At 35.6% G+C, this 16,527-nt stretch overlaps 4 protein-coding genes across 4 annotated transcripts in view; all 4 read left to right on the plus strand.

The window, feature by feature from the left end:
* The window catches only part of LOC115235928 (membralin), a 65,238-nt gene that overhangs the window by 1,790 nt on the left and 46,921 nt on the right, over positions 1-16,527 (plus strand). The window contains exons 3-8 of the mRNA XM_029808040.1: positions 151-385; positions 494-713; positions 906-1,044; positions 1,265-1,499; positions 1,629-1,719; positions 4,113-4,170. Coding sequence (XP_029663900.1) covers positions 151-385; positions 494-713; positions 906-1,044; positions 1,265-1,499; positions 1,629-1,719; positions 4,113-4,170 — 978 coding nt within the window. The remainder of the gene's footprint in view (positions 1-150; positions 386-493; positions 714-905; positions 1,045-1,264; positions 1,500-1,628; positions 1,720-4,112; positions 4,171-16,527) is intronic.
* Positions 5,524-8,024, plus strand: LOC115235933 (cytochrome P450 9e2-like). The gene is made up of 2 exons (XM_029808045.1): positions 5,524-7,132; positions 7,215-8,024. The coding sequence occupies exon 1, from the start codon at positions 5,552-5,554 to the stop codon at positions 7,109-7,111; it is 1,560 nt and encodes a 519-aa protein (XP_029663905.1). The 5' UTR covers positions 5,524-5,551; the 3' UTR covers positions 7,112-7,132; positions 7,215-8,024.
* Positions 8,661-10,294, plus strand: LOC115235934 (cytochrome P450 9e2-like). Its single transcript, XM_029808046.1, has one exon. It carries the CDS (start codon positions 8,704-8,706, stop codon positions 10,258-10,260), a length of 1,557 nt encoding a protein of 518 aa, XP_029663906.1. The 5' UTR covers positions 8,661-8,703; the 3' UTR covers positions 10,261-10,294.
* Positions 11,596-15,999, plus strand: LOC115235964. The gene is made up of 3 exons (XM_029808127.1): positions 11,596-13,085; positions 13,649-15,329; positions 15,419-15,999. Exons 1-3 carry the CDS (start codon positions 11,645-11,647, stop codon positions 15,423-15,425), a joined length of 3,129 nt encoding a protein of 1,042 aa, XP_029663987.1. The 5' UTR covers positions 11,596-11,644; the 3' UTR covers positions 15,426-15,999.

Genomic DNA, 16,527 nt, shown 5'->3' on the forward strand with positions numbered 1-16,527 from the left:
ATATATATTTGCAAAATGTTTATATTATATTAAATTTACATTTATATATAAGTATGATTAATATCATATAAGAGTAAAATTTTCTACATAAATAAATAAGCAAGAAATTAAACAAATATTAAAAGATTTTGCTTAATTCTTTTTTACAGGCAATATTGGCATTTTTTGTATTGGCTTATATCCATATAGTATTTTCTCGTGCACCAACTAATTGTTTAGAACATATAAGAGATGAATGGCCACGGGATGGTATATTGAGAGTGGAAATTCTCAGAAATGGTGGCGAAGATTATAGCATAGAGAAAAGTTATGCCAAAGAGGAAAAATTGAGACAGGAAAAAGTTGATGATTTAACTAATGCTTTAGGAATATTAACCAGAGATGGGTAAGTTAAAATTCAAGTATTTATACAATAAGAAGAGATGTGAGTGCTTTTAAAATTTTGTATACATAGCGAAACAGTTATATATTTTTATTAATTTTGTCATGTTAGGTTTATAAATATTGAACCATCGGCTGTTGATGAAGAACGGGACACTACAAATGCATCTGTTGAAGAAAGTCATGAGAACTTGACATCACTTGAGCAAGATATAAGGAGTGCAACAGTTTCTGGAGAGACGCAAAACTCTGATCTAAGCACTACAAATACAACAATGAGCCCATCATTATCAACTAAGCTTTGGAATGGTTTAAATACAGCTAAAGAAACAGTACGTGTTTTTTAATCATGTGTTTTCTAATTTGAAGATATTGATAATAAAATAATCTGATAGGAAATAAGATTTTTAGTATATTATATTTTTTAAGTATATTTCGTACCGCAAATATTTTTTAAATATCTTTTATTATGTATGTGTTAATATATATAAGATGATATATTTATATATTTTCTTATTTTTTAGTTATTTGATGGAAAGTCATCTGTTCCAAATACGGAAGGTAATTCCACAGAAGTGCCCGAAACCAGTAATCATTCAAATGAAGATAATGTGATACCCTTAAAAGACCGTACATTGGATGTTGATAAAATGGCTAGGGCTGGTAAATAATGTCTCAATAGAATATATTATCTATAAATCTCAATTTTTTGAGGAGAGGGGACTGTAGATAAAAAAATCTGAGTACAATTAATACTTGTCTAAATTATTATGTATATGTCATCATCTGTTTCTCATATATGTAAAAATGACATTGTTTCGGTAAAAAATAATATTTTAATTTTGTATTTTTTCTTTTACTAAATTTTTATCAATATTTTCAGAAGATGGCTATATTGTGGAATATTCATTGGAATATGGTTTCTTGCGATTATCACCGGCGGCTCGACAAAGATTAAATATTCCAGTCAAAATTGTCACTTTGGATCCGTCGAATGACAAATGTTTTGGTGATGCATTTTCAAGATTGATATTAGATGAATTTTTGGGTTATGACGATTTGTTGATGGCAAGCATCAAGACGTTGGCGGAACATGAAGACAACAAGGGTTTTTTGCGGTGAGTAACATATATATATATAGTTAATATAGAATTATGTTATTGATAAAATTATGCATAAAAACATTAAAAATTTGTAGATATATATATCGAAATAAAAAATAATTTGTTTAATCTCTAATTGTATAGGAATGTGGTCACAGGAGAACATTATCGATTTGTGAGCATGTGGATGGCGCGAACATCATACTTGGCCGCATTTTTCGTCATGCTTGTATTTGTAAGTATTTTATGAGTTTTACGTTTGATTTATTCAACGATTGCTTATATCATTATACAAGATTCGATAATGTATAAAGTAAAATATGTTTATTGCCTTATGCAATATATTACATTAGTTATGACGAAAAACATACACAAAAAATTATGTTTATGTGAAAGAAACGTAAAATGCAAAAAATTTAATCTCTGTATAACATATAGATGCTTGGAGACTGGGATGTAAAATTTTTTTTTATATAGTTATTGTGTGTATGTGTTTAATCAATTCTTTCGAGGTTGTTTTATTATTTATTTATTTCGATTTATCAATTTTTATTTATCATTCATCTTTTATTTATTATTTATTATACTTAATTTTCTGTGTGTGGTTGGTAATGAAAACTAATATAGAATCGGACGCACTTTCGTGCGCGTCAGTGCATCCAACCGGATTCGTTATAAAATAACAAATACTCTAGAAAAAACCTATTGATTGAAGTATGCAGTGCATACTGTCGAAAGTATCGAGATGTCGCGAGAAGATCGCTGTGCGCCATCAAATTTCAAGTTAGTCCGTGTGTATGTGGTACGTACATCTTTTTTCGGTGATAATAAATTCTTCTCCATCAGAGAGAGAGGAACGATTTCACGCTCGCCTATATGATAACCTAACGTATGTGTAAAATGATATGGCAATCAATCCAAGCTAACCATCCGCTAAAGTAACCAGTCTGCGCGCGTAGCTTTCCTGTCCCCCGTGTCCTATCCTCCGCGCGCGATCCCTTTGCAGCTGAAACCGTCGGGTATAAATCAAGGTTATTAGAGGCATCATATTCATCGTAGTGGCCCCGTGTCGGTAATTTTGTATCAAATTGTGGTAGAATAGATTGCAGCGTACTGCGCTCGAGATCACCGGCGGAACTTGTAATTGACGCGATGCTTTCAATGGTAACGTATATTTTACATATATAGTATATATGTATCAAAAAGCGTTCTCGCATAATATTAAAATCATTATCTTTTTTTTTTGTACAATTATTCTAGAAATAGCACAAAGAAAATAAAGTCTACAAGAATTATACATCCACAGAGATATTTTCGAAATTTATTTAATTGTGTCAGGGAATTGAACGCTTCTGCTCATGGAAGAAGATGAGGAAGGTGGGAAAAGGGAGATTATTACTGCGAAAACTCCTCTTGGACGGATTCACGGACGGATACGTCGCCACGAATTTGTCGATACGACGGCGACGCCTCGTGACTCGAATTGCCGCTCAGCGGCGAGATATTTTGTTCTTTAGATTCTGGACAATGCGGTTCGCTTTGCAACGCGGCGCCAATATATCGGGTAAAGGATTGAGGGCGGCGGGTTGCGTTGCGAGTCTCGCTCGTGGCGCGACACGTGAATTCGAGCCCCCGGTTGCCTAGAGGGTTCGCTCTGAGCCATCCCCCGCACCCGCTGATGGCCCGCTGTCGGTCTAGTCACGTGCACGCGACTGTCGTCGTGCACGTATCACCCGTGTGTATCTCCTCTGTCATGTGCACGCGACGTCCGGCGCTCCGTTACAATGCGATACAGATACAGTATGATGAAATACTATTCCCACTTCCTTTATCTTTCTCCTGCTTTGCCTCTGTGTTTGCGCGTTTGTCGCTCGCATCCGCTTCACCCTCTGGGGCTTGCATCTCTTATATCGAATTCGACTGACCGTACCGTATAGATAGTCAGATTTGTCATAAGAGATGTCTATTAGTCGCGATATAAAGAGAAATTGAGAAATGTTAATTATTAATTGAACAGAAATAGAAGTGTGTTCAAATTAGATTTTTATTTCAATTTGTAAAAAAAATGTTCTATATGTATATCTGTACTCTTTTTTTATATTTTGCTTGAGCGAAGAAGAATTGCCAAGTTTGACCGCGTCGATGTCATTCTCTCGTAGGAAGAAGCTTGATAACAAATAATTTTTATTAACTCTTTATCTATCTCTCTCGCTCTTATTCTCTTTGTTCCTTCTTTTTAATAACATCTGCGCATTCGTATAGAAGGTAGGACCAACTCGACCCCATTACTTAAGGCTGCCTGTTGCAAATAACGGATTATCTTCGAGGGTGTCAGGTGCTGGTTCAATCTGAACCGATCGCAATTCAATTTCAACATTCGCTCAACCCGCTAACCGACTACGAGCGACCAGTTCGCAATTTACGTGACGCCGTAACTTTGTCAAAGTTACTCGCGCAAAATATCACAGACGATCCGTAATTCATAATTCGCGGATCGATATTTTTAATCAACGTCAATCGCATTTGCGCTAATTGCGATGTATACATCGTGATTTTATATAGTCGGAAATTATGATTGTGTATTCGAGAATATTTAATAATAGACCTTTGTTCTTTGTCATGTTTCAGACGGTGTCTATCTCGATGTTACTGCGCTACTCGCATCATCAAATCTTTGTCTTTATTGGTGAGTAATAAAATACATATATTTTAATATTTTAATTTATTTTTATCATCCAAAGAGAGAAATGAAAAAGGGTAGAGAGAGAGAGAGAGAGAGAGAGAGAGAGAGAGAGAGAGAGAGAGAAAGAAAAAAAGAGAAATTTAGAGAAAGAGATAGAAGGAGAGAGGACAATTATGATTGTGTATTCGAGAATATTTAATAATAGACCTTTGTTCTTTGTCATGTTTCAGACGGTGTCTATCTCGATGTTACTGCGCTACTCGCATCATCAAATCTTTGTCTTTATTGGTGAGTAATAAAATACATATATTTTAATATTTTAATTTATTTTTATCATCCAAAGAGAGAGAGAGAGAGAGATAGAGAGAGAGAGAGAGAGAGAGAAGGAAAAGAAGAAAGAATATATGTATACACTCAGCAAAATGCGTGTCAGCAAAATCAATTAACAATCAATCATGAATTGAAAACAATGAATCAACGATATTCTTAGTCTTCTTATCTACGATTAAAACTTCTTATCTATCATTGATACACAGATTAATATCAAAATTTTGTTGCTAATCCTACAGTTTGGCTTATTAGAATAAGCCTTTGATGTTTATCTTTTTTATTTTTTCATCATTTTTATCTTTTTCAGAAAGCTAATTGTATACAATGTTTCTTTTTTTGTAGCAAGTTTAGTTACTTAAAAAATCTGAACAATTTTACGAACAAAGAAACGATGTTATAAATACATTAATTCAATAAGACATTATAAAACTTTGCTCATACTTCTCTCGTCACAAGTATTTTTTGAAGATATCAGAGAAAGATACAAATTTAACGTCACTAAGTCTGTAGATAGCAACGGTTGAATGTTTTTTTGTGCAAAATTCAGAATGGATTTGATAAGCTTTTATTATTTTCTTTGTTTCTTTTCCCGGAAATAATCGATATTAAAAAAAAAATTGTTATTGTATACTTTTGCAATTGTACTTTGAATCTCATAATCAGATATATAGATTCATTATACACAAGTATACTCGGCGTCACGAAAGTAGCAGTTTTCAAATATAAAGGCATTTGTGACGCCGAATGTAATACAAATTGAATCAAGTGACGATTAAACGGAAGGTTTTTTCATGTGGAAAAAAATATCATAAGTTGTTATTGAAACGAGAAAATAAATTCCCCTTTATTAAAAATTTTAACTTTTGGCAAGAATCGCTTGAATTAAAATATGATTGACGCGCGACTACTGACGCAACAAATGATGATACCGAGAAAGGCGTTTTTTCTTCTCCCCTCTTCGTTTCTGTCACGATAAGATCCGCACTTGTACCCGTTCATATTTATACGTCTCGTCCGACGGAACCATTCGTTTGTACGCTATCCTCACGTCGCGATGGAATTATTTTCGTTCTTATTTTCGTCGCCCATTGGGTTGTTATTGAGCACTCTGATTATCATCGGCATCTTGAAATTTGTTGCACTGATACATCATGAATACTTTTACTGGAGAGATAAAGGTGTTCCTTACCTGCCCGATTCATTACGATCTCTCGTAATGAGTTGGAAAGCATTTCTGCGCCGTCTGAGTATCGTCGACCAAAGTCTTTTTTTGTACAATTACTTCCCGGCTGCTAAGTATCTTGGAATGATGCAATTTGCCACACCTGTTGTGTTTCTGCGCGATCCTGAACTGATCAAGGATGTTTTGGTGAAGGACTTCGAAATTTTCCACGATCATCGCAGCTTCGTGGACGAAAGTCTGGACCCGCTATTCAGTAAGAACATCTTCTCCTTACGCGGAGATCGCTGGAGGGAAATGAGAAACACGTTAAGTCCCTCTTTCACTGCTAGCAAGATGAAGAGTATGTTCGATTTAGTATCAAAATGTTCTCGTGAATTCGTCAATTACCTGGTCGATCATCCGGAACTCTATAATGCGATTGAGACGAAGCAGATTTTCAGACGGTACACCACTGATGTAATCGCCACAACGGCTTTTGGTATAAGCGTAAATTCTATGAAAGATCAAGATAACGAGTTCTATATGAGGGGAATAGAGATGACTAAGGCTTTCTCCGGATTCCTAAATATGTTCAAGTTCATGTTTATGCGTGTATTTCCGCGTTTTGCCAAGTTGCTCGGTATGACGGGATTCGGCTCAACGTCTACGGCCGAGTTTTTCAAGAGGATTGTTGGAGAGACTATAAAAATTCGAGATGAACAAGGTTTTGTCAGGCCGGATATGATTCACTTATTAATGCAGGCTCGGGACAAGCAGAACGGTCCCAGCGTCCACAAAATGACATTGGATGACATTGTTTCGCAAGCTTTCATCTTTTTCTTTGCCGGTTTTGAAACATCCTCGACGCTGATGTGTTTTGTCGCTCACGAGCTGGCAGTTAATCGAGACATTCAAGATCGCTTGCACGAGGAGGTGCAGCAGCATGTCGCCGAAAATAACGAGATCTCTTACGAATCGCTGTCGAAGATGACTTATATGGACATGGTGATTAACGAGACACTCCGAAAATATCCACCAATGACCTTCACTGACAGACTTTGCATTAAAAATTACGAGCTGCCTCCGTCGCAGCCAGGTTGCAAGAGCGTAATCGTCGAATCTGGTAGCGTAATGTTGATATCCGTTTACGCTTTACATCGTGATCCCAAATACTTTCCGGATCCGGACAAGTTTGATCCCGAAAGATTCAGCGAAGAAAACAAAGACAATATTGTTCCGTATACTTATTTACCTTTTGGACACGGGCCTAGAAAATGTATTGGCAATCGATTTGCTCTCATGGAGACCAAGATTCTGATAGCTTATCTCTTGCAAAAATTTATCCTGAAGACAACGGAAAAAACTGTCGAGCCTGTCGTATACGATAAGAGGGAATTCAGTCTGACACCTGAAGGCGGATTCTGGATCGGTTTGGAGAAAAGAGAAACGTGATGAGCTTGTATACGAAATACAGTAATTATTTTCTCATAGTTGAAATGGAGCATTGACGCAATTATAATTCTTTCAAAATGTTTAATCGGGTATAATTTTTCAGCTTTTGAAGATGGTTGAGATCTAATATTTATCTACGACACATCATTATTGTGCCATTTGAATATTCTATAAATTTAATGTTACGTATTTTATTGTTCTATCTTTACTGCGTTATTAAATTATTGTTGGTAAAGAATGACAAAGTGAAATATTATGATGACCACTGTGTGTCGTGACCTTGTAGGCTCTCGACTCTACGTGTTCATATTGATGGTTTTTAATGACTTACTTTAATGAGTTATTTTCATAACTCGTATTTGTATTAGCAAATGGTAAGGACGTTCTAGTACAGATGTTCATTCTTTATATAAGAAGACATCTTTTATCACTGCACAAAAATATTTTGTATTTTATTAGTTTCAAGACAGTTTTTTTGTTTCTCTTTTCTTATATTAATTCGGATCATGTCTTTTATAATTTGTAAAATTAAACATTTTGTTTGACATTTTCTGAAATTAATATGACAATGTATTTAGTTAATAGCTGTCGGGATGCCTTTAAAAACATTGTAAAAAATGTAACATTTTTAGATGATATTTTTTATAATTTTTAAGAATTTCTAAAGTGCAACAAAATCGAAAAATTATTATTTTTACGAAATTCTTATCTACGCAGATTGACACAGATTAATATTAAAGTTTTGTTGCTAATTCTACATTCGGCTTATTAGAATAAGCTTTTATTTTTTAATCTTTTTCAGAAAGCTGATTATATACCATGTTTATCTTTTTGTAGCAAGTTTAGTTACTTAAAATCTGAACAAATTTACGAACAAAGAAATGATACTATAATAAATACATTAATTCAATAAGACATTGTTAAACTTTGCTCATACTTCTCTTGTCACAATTATTTTTTAAAGATATCAGAGAAAGATACAAATTTAACGTCAGTAAGTCTGTAGATAGCAACGGTTGCATATTTTTTTTTTTTTGCGAAAGTCGGAATGGGTTTGATAAGCTTTTATTATTTTCTTTGTTTCTTTTCCCGGATATAATCGATATTTAAAAGAATTTTTTATTGTATATTTTTGCAAGTGTACTTTGAATCTCATAATCAGATGTATAGATTCATTATACACAAGTATATTTGGCGTCACGAAAGTAGCTGTTTTCAAATATAAAAGCATTTGTGACGCCGAATGTAATACAAATTGAATCAAGTGACGATTAAACGAAATCATTTGGAAGGTATTTTCATGTGGAAAAAATATCATAAGTTGTTATTGAAACGAGAAAAGAAATTCCCCTTTATTAAAAATTTTAACTTTTGACAAGAATTTGTGATGATATGCTTAAATGGATTATTGCACTTGAATTAAAATATGACTGACGCGCGACTACTGACGCAACAAATGATGATACCGAGAAAGGCGTTTCCTCTTCTCCCCTCTTCGTTTCTATCACGATAAGATTCGCGCTTATAACCGTCCGTATGTTTTACGTCTCGTACGACGGAGCCATTTGTTTGTACGCTGTCGTCACGTCGCGATGGAATTATTTTCGTTCTTATTTTCGTCGCCCTTCGGGTTGTTACTGACCACTCTGATTATCATTGGCATCTTGAAATTTGTTGCATTGATATATCATGCATACTTTTACTGGAGAGGTAAAGGTGTTCCTTATCTGCCCGATTCATTACGGTCTTTCGTAATGGGTTGGAAAGTATTTCTGCGCCGTCTGAGTATCGTCGACCATGGTTCTTTTTTGTACAATTACTTCCCAGACGCTAAGTATTGTGGAATGATGGAATTTGCCACACCTGCCGTGCTTCTGCGCGATCCTGAACTGATCAAGGATATGTTGGTGAAGGATTTTGAAATTTTCCACGATCATCGCAGCTTCGTGGACGACAGTCTGGAGCCGCTATTCAGTAAGAATATCTTCTCTTTACGCGGAGATCGTTGGAGGGAAATGAGAAACACGTTGAGTCCCTCTTTCACCGCTAGCAAAATGAAGATTATGTTTGATTTAGTATCAAAATGTTCTCGTGAATTCGTCAATTACCTGGTCGATCATCCGGAACTCTATAATGTGATTGAGACGAAGCAGATCTTCAGACGGTACACTACTGATGTAATCGCCACAACGGCTTTTGGCATAAGCGTAAATTCTATGAAAAATCAAGATAACGAGTTCTATATGAGGGGAATAGAGATGATCAACAGTTTCTCCGCATCTCTAAGTATGTTCAAGTTCATGTTTATGCGTATGTTTCCGCGTTTTGCCAAGTTGCTCGGTATGACGGGATTCGGCTCAACGTCTACGGCCGAGTTTTTCAAGAGGATTGTTGGAGAGACTATAAAAATTCGAGATGAACAAGGTATTATCAGGCCGGATATGATTCACTTATTAATGCAGGCTCGGGACAAGAACGGTCCCAGCGTCCACAAAATGACATTGGATGACATCGTTTCGCAAGCTTTCATCTTTTTCTTTGCCGGTTTTGAAACATCCTCGACGTTGATGTGTTTTGTCGCTCACGAGCTGGCGGTTAATCAAGACATTCAAGATCGCGTGCGCGAGGAGGTGCAGCAGCATCTTGTCGAAGATAACGAGATCTCTTACGAATCGCTGTCAAAGATGACTTATATGGACATGGTGATTAACGAGACACTCCGAAAGTATCCACCAGTGATCTTCACTGATAGACTTTGCATTAAAAATTACGAGCTGCCTCCGTCGCAGCCGGGTTGCAAGAGCGTAATCGTCGAATCTGGTAGCGTAATGATAATATCCGTTTACGGTTTACATCATGATTCCAAATACTTTCCGGACCCGGAAAAGTTTGATCCCGAAAGATTCAGCGAAGAAAACAAAGACAATATTGTCCCGTATACTTACTTACCTTTTGGACACGGGCCTAGAAAATGTATTGGCAATCGATTTGCTCTCATGGAGACCAAGATTCTGATAGCTCATCTCTTGCAAAAATTTATCCTGAAGAGAACGGAAAAAACTGTCGAGCCTGTTGTATATAATAAGAGGGATTTCAATCCGACACCTGAAGGCGGATTCTGGATCGGTTTGGAGAAAAGAGAAACGTGATGAGCTTGTATACGAAATACAGTAATAGTTATTACTGGTAAAGAATGACAATATTATGATGAGCACTGTGTGTCGTGACCTTGTAGGCTCTCTTCTCTACTTGTTCATATTGATGGTCTTTAACGACTTACTTACTTTAACGAGTTATTTTCATAATTCGTATTTGTATCAGCAAATAGAGCTCGTATTTGTATCAGCAAATGGTAGAGACGTTCTAGTAGAGATGTTCATTCTTTATATAAGAAGACATCTTTTATCACTGCACAAATATATTTTGTATTTTGTTAGTTTCAAGAAATTTTTTTTGTTTCTCTTTTCTTATATTAATTCGGATCATGTCTTTTATAATTTGTAAAATTAAACATTTTGTTTGACATTTTCTGAAATTAATATGACAATTTATTTAGTTAATAGCTGTCGGGATGCCTTTAGAAACATTATAAAAAATGTAACATTTTTAGATGATATTTTTTATAATTTTTAAGAATTTCTAAAGTGCAACAAAATCGAAAAATTATTATTTTTACGAAATTCTTATCTACGCGATTGATACACAGATTAATATCAGAGTTTTGTTGCTAATTCTGCGTTCGGCTTATTAGAATAAGCTTTTATTTTTTAATCTTTTCCAGGCAACTTATATACCATGTTTATTTTTTTATAGCAAGTTTAGTTACTTAACATGTGAACAATTTTACGAACAAAGAACGATATTATAAATATATTAACTTAATAAGACATTATAAGACTCTGCTTATACTTCTCTTGTTACAAGTATTTTCTAAAGATATCAAAGAAAGATACAAATTTAACGTTACCAAGTCTATACCAAGTGGATAGCAACGGTTGAATGTTTTTTTGTGCAAAAGTCAGAATGGATTCGATAAGCTTTTATTATTCTCTTTATTTTTGTAATTGTAATTTGTATCTCATAATCATATAGATTCATTATACACAAGTATACTCGGCGTCACAAAAATAGCTGTCTGCAAATATAAGGGCATTTGTGACGTCGAATGTAATACAAATTGAATCAAGTAACGATTAAGCGGAATCATTTAAAAGGTATTTTCATGTGGAGAAAATATCATAAGTTGTTATTCAAACGAGAAAAGAAATTTCCCTTTATTAATAATTTTAACTTTTGACAAGAATCTGTGATGATACGTCTAAATGGATTTAGATGGATATTACACGTGAATTAAAACATGACTGACGTATTTCGCGCGATTGACGCAGCAATTGATGATACCGAGGAAGGCGTTTTCTCTTCTCCCCTCTTCATTTCTTTCACGATAAGATTCGCGCTTATACTCGTCCGTATTTATACATTTTACGTCTCGTCTGACGGAGCCATTCGTTTGTATACTATCCCCACGTCGCGATGGAATTATTTTCGTTCTTATTTTCGTCGCCCTTTGGATTGTTACTGACCACTCTGATTATCATCGGTGTTTTTAAATTTGTCGCATTGGTGCATCATGGATACTTTTACTGGAGAGGTAAAGGTGTTCCTTATCTGCCTGATTCATTATGGTCTCTTATAATGGGTTGGAAATTACTTCTGCGCCGTTTAAGTATTGTCGACCATAGTCTTTTTTTATACAATTACTTCCCGGACGCTAAGTATCTTGGAATGATGGAATTTGCTACACCTGCCGTGCTTCTGCGCGATCCTGAACTGATTAAAGATGTGTTGGTGAAGGACTTTGAAATGTTCCACGATCATCGCAGCTTCGTGGACGAAAGTCTGGACCCGCTATTCAGTAAGAACATCTTCTCCTTACGCGGAGATCGTTGGAGGGAAATGAGAAACACGTTAAGTCCCTCTTTCACTGCTAGCAAGATGAAGAGTATGTTCGATTTAGTATCAAAATGTTCTCGTGAATTCGTCAATTACCTGGTCGATCATCCGGAACTCTATAATGCGATTGAGACGAAGCAGATCTTCAGACGGTACACTACTGATGTAATCGCCACAACGGCTTTTGGCATAAGCGTAAATTCTATGAAAAATCAAGATAACGAGTTCTATATGAGGGGAATAGAGACCAGCAAGGCTTTTACCGGATTCTTAACTATGTTCAAGTTCATGTTTATGCGTATATTTCCGCGTTTTGCCAAGTTGCTCGGTATGACGGTATTCAGCTCAACGTCTACGGCCGAGTTTTTCAAGAGGATTGTTGGAGAGACTATAAAAATTCGAGATGAGCAAGGTATCGTCAGGCCGGATATGATTCACTTATTAATGCAGGCTCGGGATAAGAACGGTCCTAGCGTCCATAAAATGACATTAGATGACATCGTTTCGCAAGTCTTCATCTTTTTCTTAGCCGGTTTTGAAACATCCTCGACACTGATGTGTTTTGTCGCTCACGAGCTGGCGGTTAATCGAAACATTCAAGATCGCGTGCGCGAGGAAGTGCAGCAGCATCTTGCCGAAAATAATGAGGTTTCGTACGAATCGCTATCGAAGATGACTTATATGGACATGGTGATTAACGAGACGCTCCGAAAATATCCACCATCGGCTGTTACCGATAGACTTTGCACTACGAATTACGAGCTGCCTCCGGCGCAGCCGGGTTGCAAGAGCGTAATCGTCGAATCTGGTAGTGTAATGGTAATATCCATTTATGGTTTACATCGTGATCCCAAATACTTTCCGAATCCGGACAAGTTTGATCCCGAAAGATTCAGCGAAGAAAACAAAGACAATATTGTTCCGTATACTTACTTACCTTTTGGACATGGGCCTAGAAAATGTATTGGTAATCGATTTGCTCTCATGGAGACCAAGATTCTGATAGCTACAAAGAAACGATGTTATAAATACATTAATTCAATAAGACATTATAAAACTTTGCTCATACTTCTCTCGTCACAAGTATTTTTTGAAGATATCAGAGAAAGATACAAATTTAACGTCACTAAGTCTGTAGATAGCAACGGTTGAATGTTTTTTTGTGCAAAATTCAGAATGGATTTGATAAGCTTTTATTATTTTCTTTGTTTCTTTTCCCGGAAATAATCGATATTAAAAAAAAAATTGTTATTGTATACTTTTGCAATTGTACTTTGAATCTCATAATCAGATGTATAGATTCATTATACACAAGTATATTTGGCGTCACGAAAGTAGCTGTTTTCAAATATAAAAGCATTTGTGACGCCGAATGTAATACAAATTGAATCAAGTGACGATTAAACGGAAGGTTTTTTCATGTTGGAAAAAATATCATAAGTTGTTATTGAAACGAGAAAAGAAATTCCCCTTTATTAAAAATTTTAACTTTTGACAAGAATTTGTGATGATATGCTTAAATGGATTATTGCACTTGAATTAAAATATGACTGACGCGCGACTACTGACGCAACAAATGATGATACCGAGAAAGGCGTTTCCTCTTCTCCCCTCTTCGTTTCTATCACGATAAGATTCGCGCTTATAACCGTCCGTATGTTTTACGTCTCGTACGACGGAGCCATTTGTTTGTACGCTGTCGTCACGTCGCGATGGAATTATTTTCGTTCTTATTTTCGTCGCCCTTCGGGTTGTTACTGACCACTCTGATTATCATTGGCATCTTGAAATTTGTTGCATTGATATATCATGCATACTTTTACTGGAGAGGTAAAGGTGTTCCTTATCTGCCCGATTCATTACGGTCTTTCGTAATGGGTTGGAAAGTATTTCTGCGCCGTCTGAGTATCGTCGACCATGGTTCTTTTTTGTACAATTACTTCCCAGACGCTAAGTATTGTGGAATGATGGAATTTGCCACACCTGCCGTGCTTCTGCGCGATCCTGAACTGATCAAGGATATGTTGGTGAAGGATTTTGAAATTTTCCACGATCATCGCAGCTTCGTGGACGACAGTCTGGAGCCGCTATTCAGTAAGAATATCTTCTCTTTACGCGGAGATCGTTGGAGGGAAATGAGAAACACGTTGAGTCCCTCTTTCACCGCTAGCAAAATGAAGATTATGTTTGATTTAGTATCAAAATGTTCTCGTGAATTCGTCAATTACCTGGTCGATCATCCGGAACTCTATAATGCGATTGAGACGAAGCAGATCTTCAGACGGTACACTACTGATGTAATCGCCACAACGGCTTTTGGCATAAGCGTAAATTCTATGAAAGATCAAGATAACGAGTTCTATATGAGGGGAATAGAGACCAGCAAGGCTTTCACCGGATTCTTAACTATGTTCAAGTTCATGTTTATGCGTATATTTCCGCGTTTTGCCAAGTTGCTCGGTATGACGGTATTCAGCTCAACGTCTACGGCCGAGTTTTTCAAGAGGATTGTTGGAGAGACTATAAAAATTCGAGATGAGCAAGGTATCGTCAGGCCGGATATGATTCACTTATTAATGCAGGCTCGGGATAAGAACGGTCCCAGCGTTCATAAAATGACATTAGATGACATCGTTTCGCAAGCTTTCATCTTTTTCTTAGCCGGTTTTGAAACATCCTCGACGTTGATGTGTTTTGTCGCTCACGAGTTGGCGGTTAATCAAGACATTCAAGATCGCTTGCACAAGGAGGTGCAGCAGCATGTCACCGAAAATAACGAGATCTCTTACGAATCGCTGTCGAAGATGACTTATATGGATATGGTGATTAACGAGACACTCCGAAAGTATCCACCAGCGATTTTTACCGATAGACTTTGCAATAAGAATTACGAGCTGCCTCCGTCGCAGCCGGGTTGCAAGAGCGTAATCGTTGAATCTGGTAGCGTAATGATGATATCTGTTTATGGTTTACATCGTGATTCCAAATACTTTCCGAATCCGGACAAGTTTGATCCCGAAAGATTCAGCGAAGAAAACAAAGATAACATTTTTCCGTATACTTACTTACCTTTTGGTCACGGGCCTAGAAAATGTATTGGCAATCGATTTGCTTTCATGGAGACCAAGATTCTGATAGCTCATCTTTTACAAAAATTTATCCTGAAGAGAACGGAAAAAACTGTCGAGCCTGTTATATACGATAAGAAGGATTTCAACCTGACACCTGAAGGCGGATTCTGGATCAGTTTGGAGAAAAGAGAAACGTGATGAGTAATTATTTTCTGATAGTTGAAAAGGAGCATTGATGCAATTATAATTCTTTCAAAATGTTTAATGGTGTATAATTTTTCAGTTTCTGAAAAAGTTTGGAGTCTAGGATCTATCTACGATTCATCATCATTGTGCCATTTGAATATTATATAAATTTAATATTATATATTTTATTGTTCTATCTTTATTGCGTTATTAAATTATTGCTGGTATAGAATGATAAAGTGGAATATTATGATGAGCACTGTGTGTCGTGACCTTGTAAGCCTTCGACTCTACTTATTCATATTGATGGTTTTTAACGACTTACGTAACTCGTATTTGTATCAAGCAAATAGCATGGTAGAGACGTTCTAGTAGAGATGTTCATTCTTTATATAAGAAGACATCTTTTATCACTGCACAAATATATTTTGTATTTTATTAGTTTCAAGAAATTTTTTTGGTTTTTCTTTTCTTATATAAATTCAGATCATGTCTTTTGTAATTTGTAAAATTAAACATTTTATTTGACATTTTCTGAAATTGATATGACTAATATAGTTAATAGCTTTCGGGATGTCTTTAGAAACATTGTAAAAAATGTACTTTTTTAGATGATATTTTTTATAATCAAAATTTCTAAAGTGCAATAAAATCGAAAAATCACTATTTTTACGAAATTCTTATCTACGCGATTGATATACAGATTAATATCAAAGTTTTGTTGTTAATTCTGCGTTGGGTTTATTAGAATAATTCTTTATTTTTTAATCTATCTTTTTCAGATAGCTAATTATATGCCATGTTTTTTTTTTTGTAGCAAGTTCAGTTACTTAAAATCTGAACAATTTTACGAACAAAGAAACGATACTATAAATATATTAATTTAATAAGACATTATAAAACTTTGCTTATACTTCTCTTGTTGCAAGTATTTTCTAAAGATATCAAAGAATGATACAAATTTAACGTCGCCAAGTCTATACCTAGTAGATAGCAACGGTTGAATGTTTTTTTGTGCAAGAGTCAGAATGGATTCGATAAGCTTTTATTATTCTCTTTATTTTTGTAATTGTAATTTGTATCTCATAATCATATAGATTTATTATACACAAGTATACTCGGCGTCACAAAAATAGCTGTCTTCAAATATAAAGGCATTTGTGACGTCGAATGTAATACAAATTGAATCAAGTAACGATTAAGCGG

Source organism: Formica exsecta, unplaced genomic scaffold, assembly GCF_003651465.1.
Source record: "Formica exsecta isolate Colony F162 unplaced genomic scaffold, ASM365146v1 scaffold237, whole genome shotgun sequence".
NCBI lineage: Eukaryota > Metazoa > Arthropoda > Insecta > Hymenoptera > Formicidae > Formica > Formica exsecta.

Excerpts from the sequence above, each read along its gene's own strand:
- LOC115235933 (XM_029808045.1), top strand. The coding sequence starts at position 5,552 with ATGGAATTATTTTCGTTCTTATTTTCGTCGCCCATTGGGTTGTTATTG.
- LOC115235964 (XM_029808127.1), top strand. The coding sequence starts at position 11,645 with ATGGAATTATTTTCGTTCTTATTTTCGTCGCCCTTTGGATTGTTACTG. Across the intron at positions 13,086-13,648 it reads GATAGCTACAAAGAAACGAT|ACCGAGAAAGGCGTTTCCTC; the intron begins GTTATAAATACA and ends ACAAATGATGAT.
- LOC115235934 (XM_029808046.1), top strand. The coding sequence starts at position 8,704 with ATGGAATTATTTTCGTTCTTATTTTCGTCGCCCTTCGGGTTGTTACTG.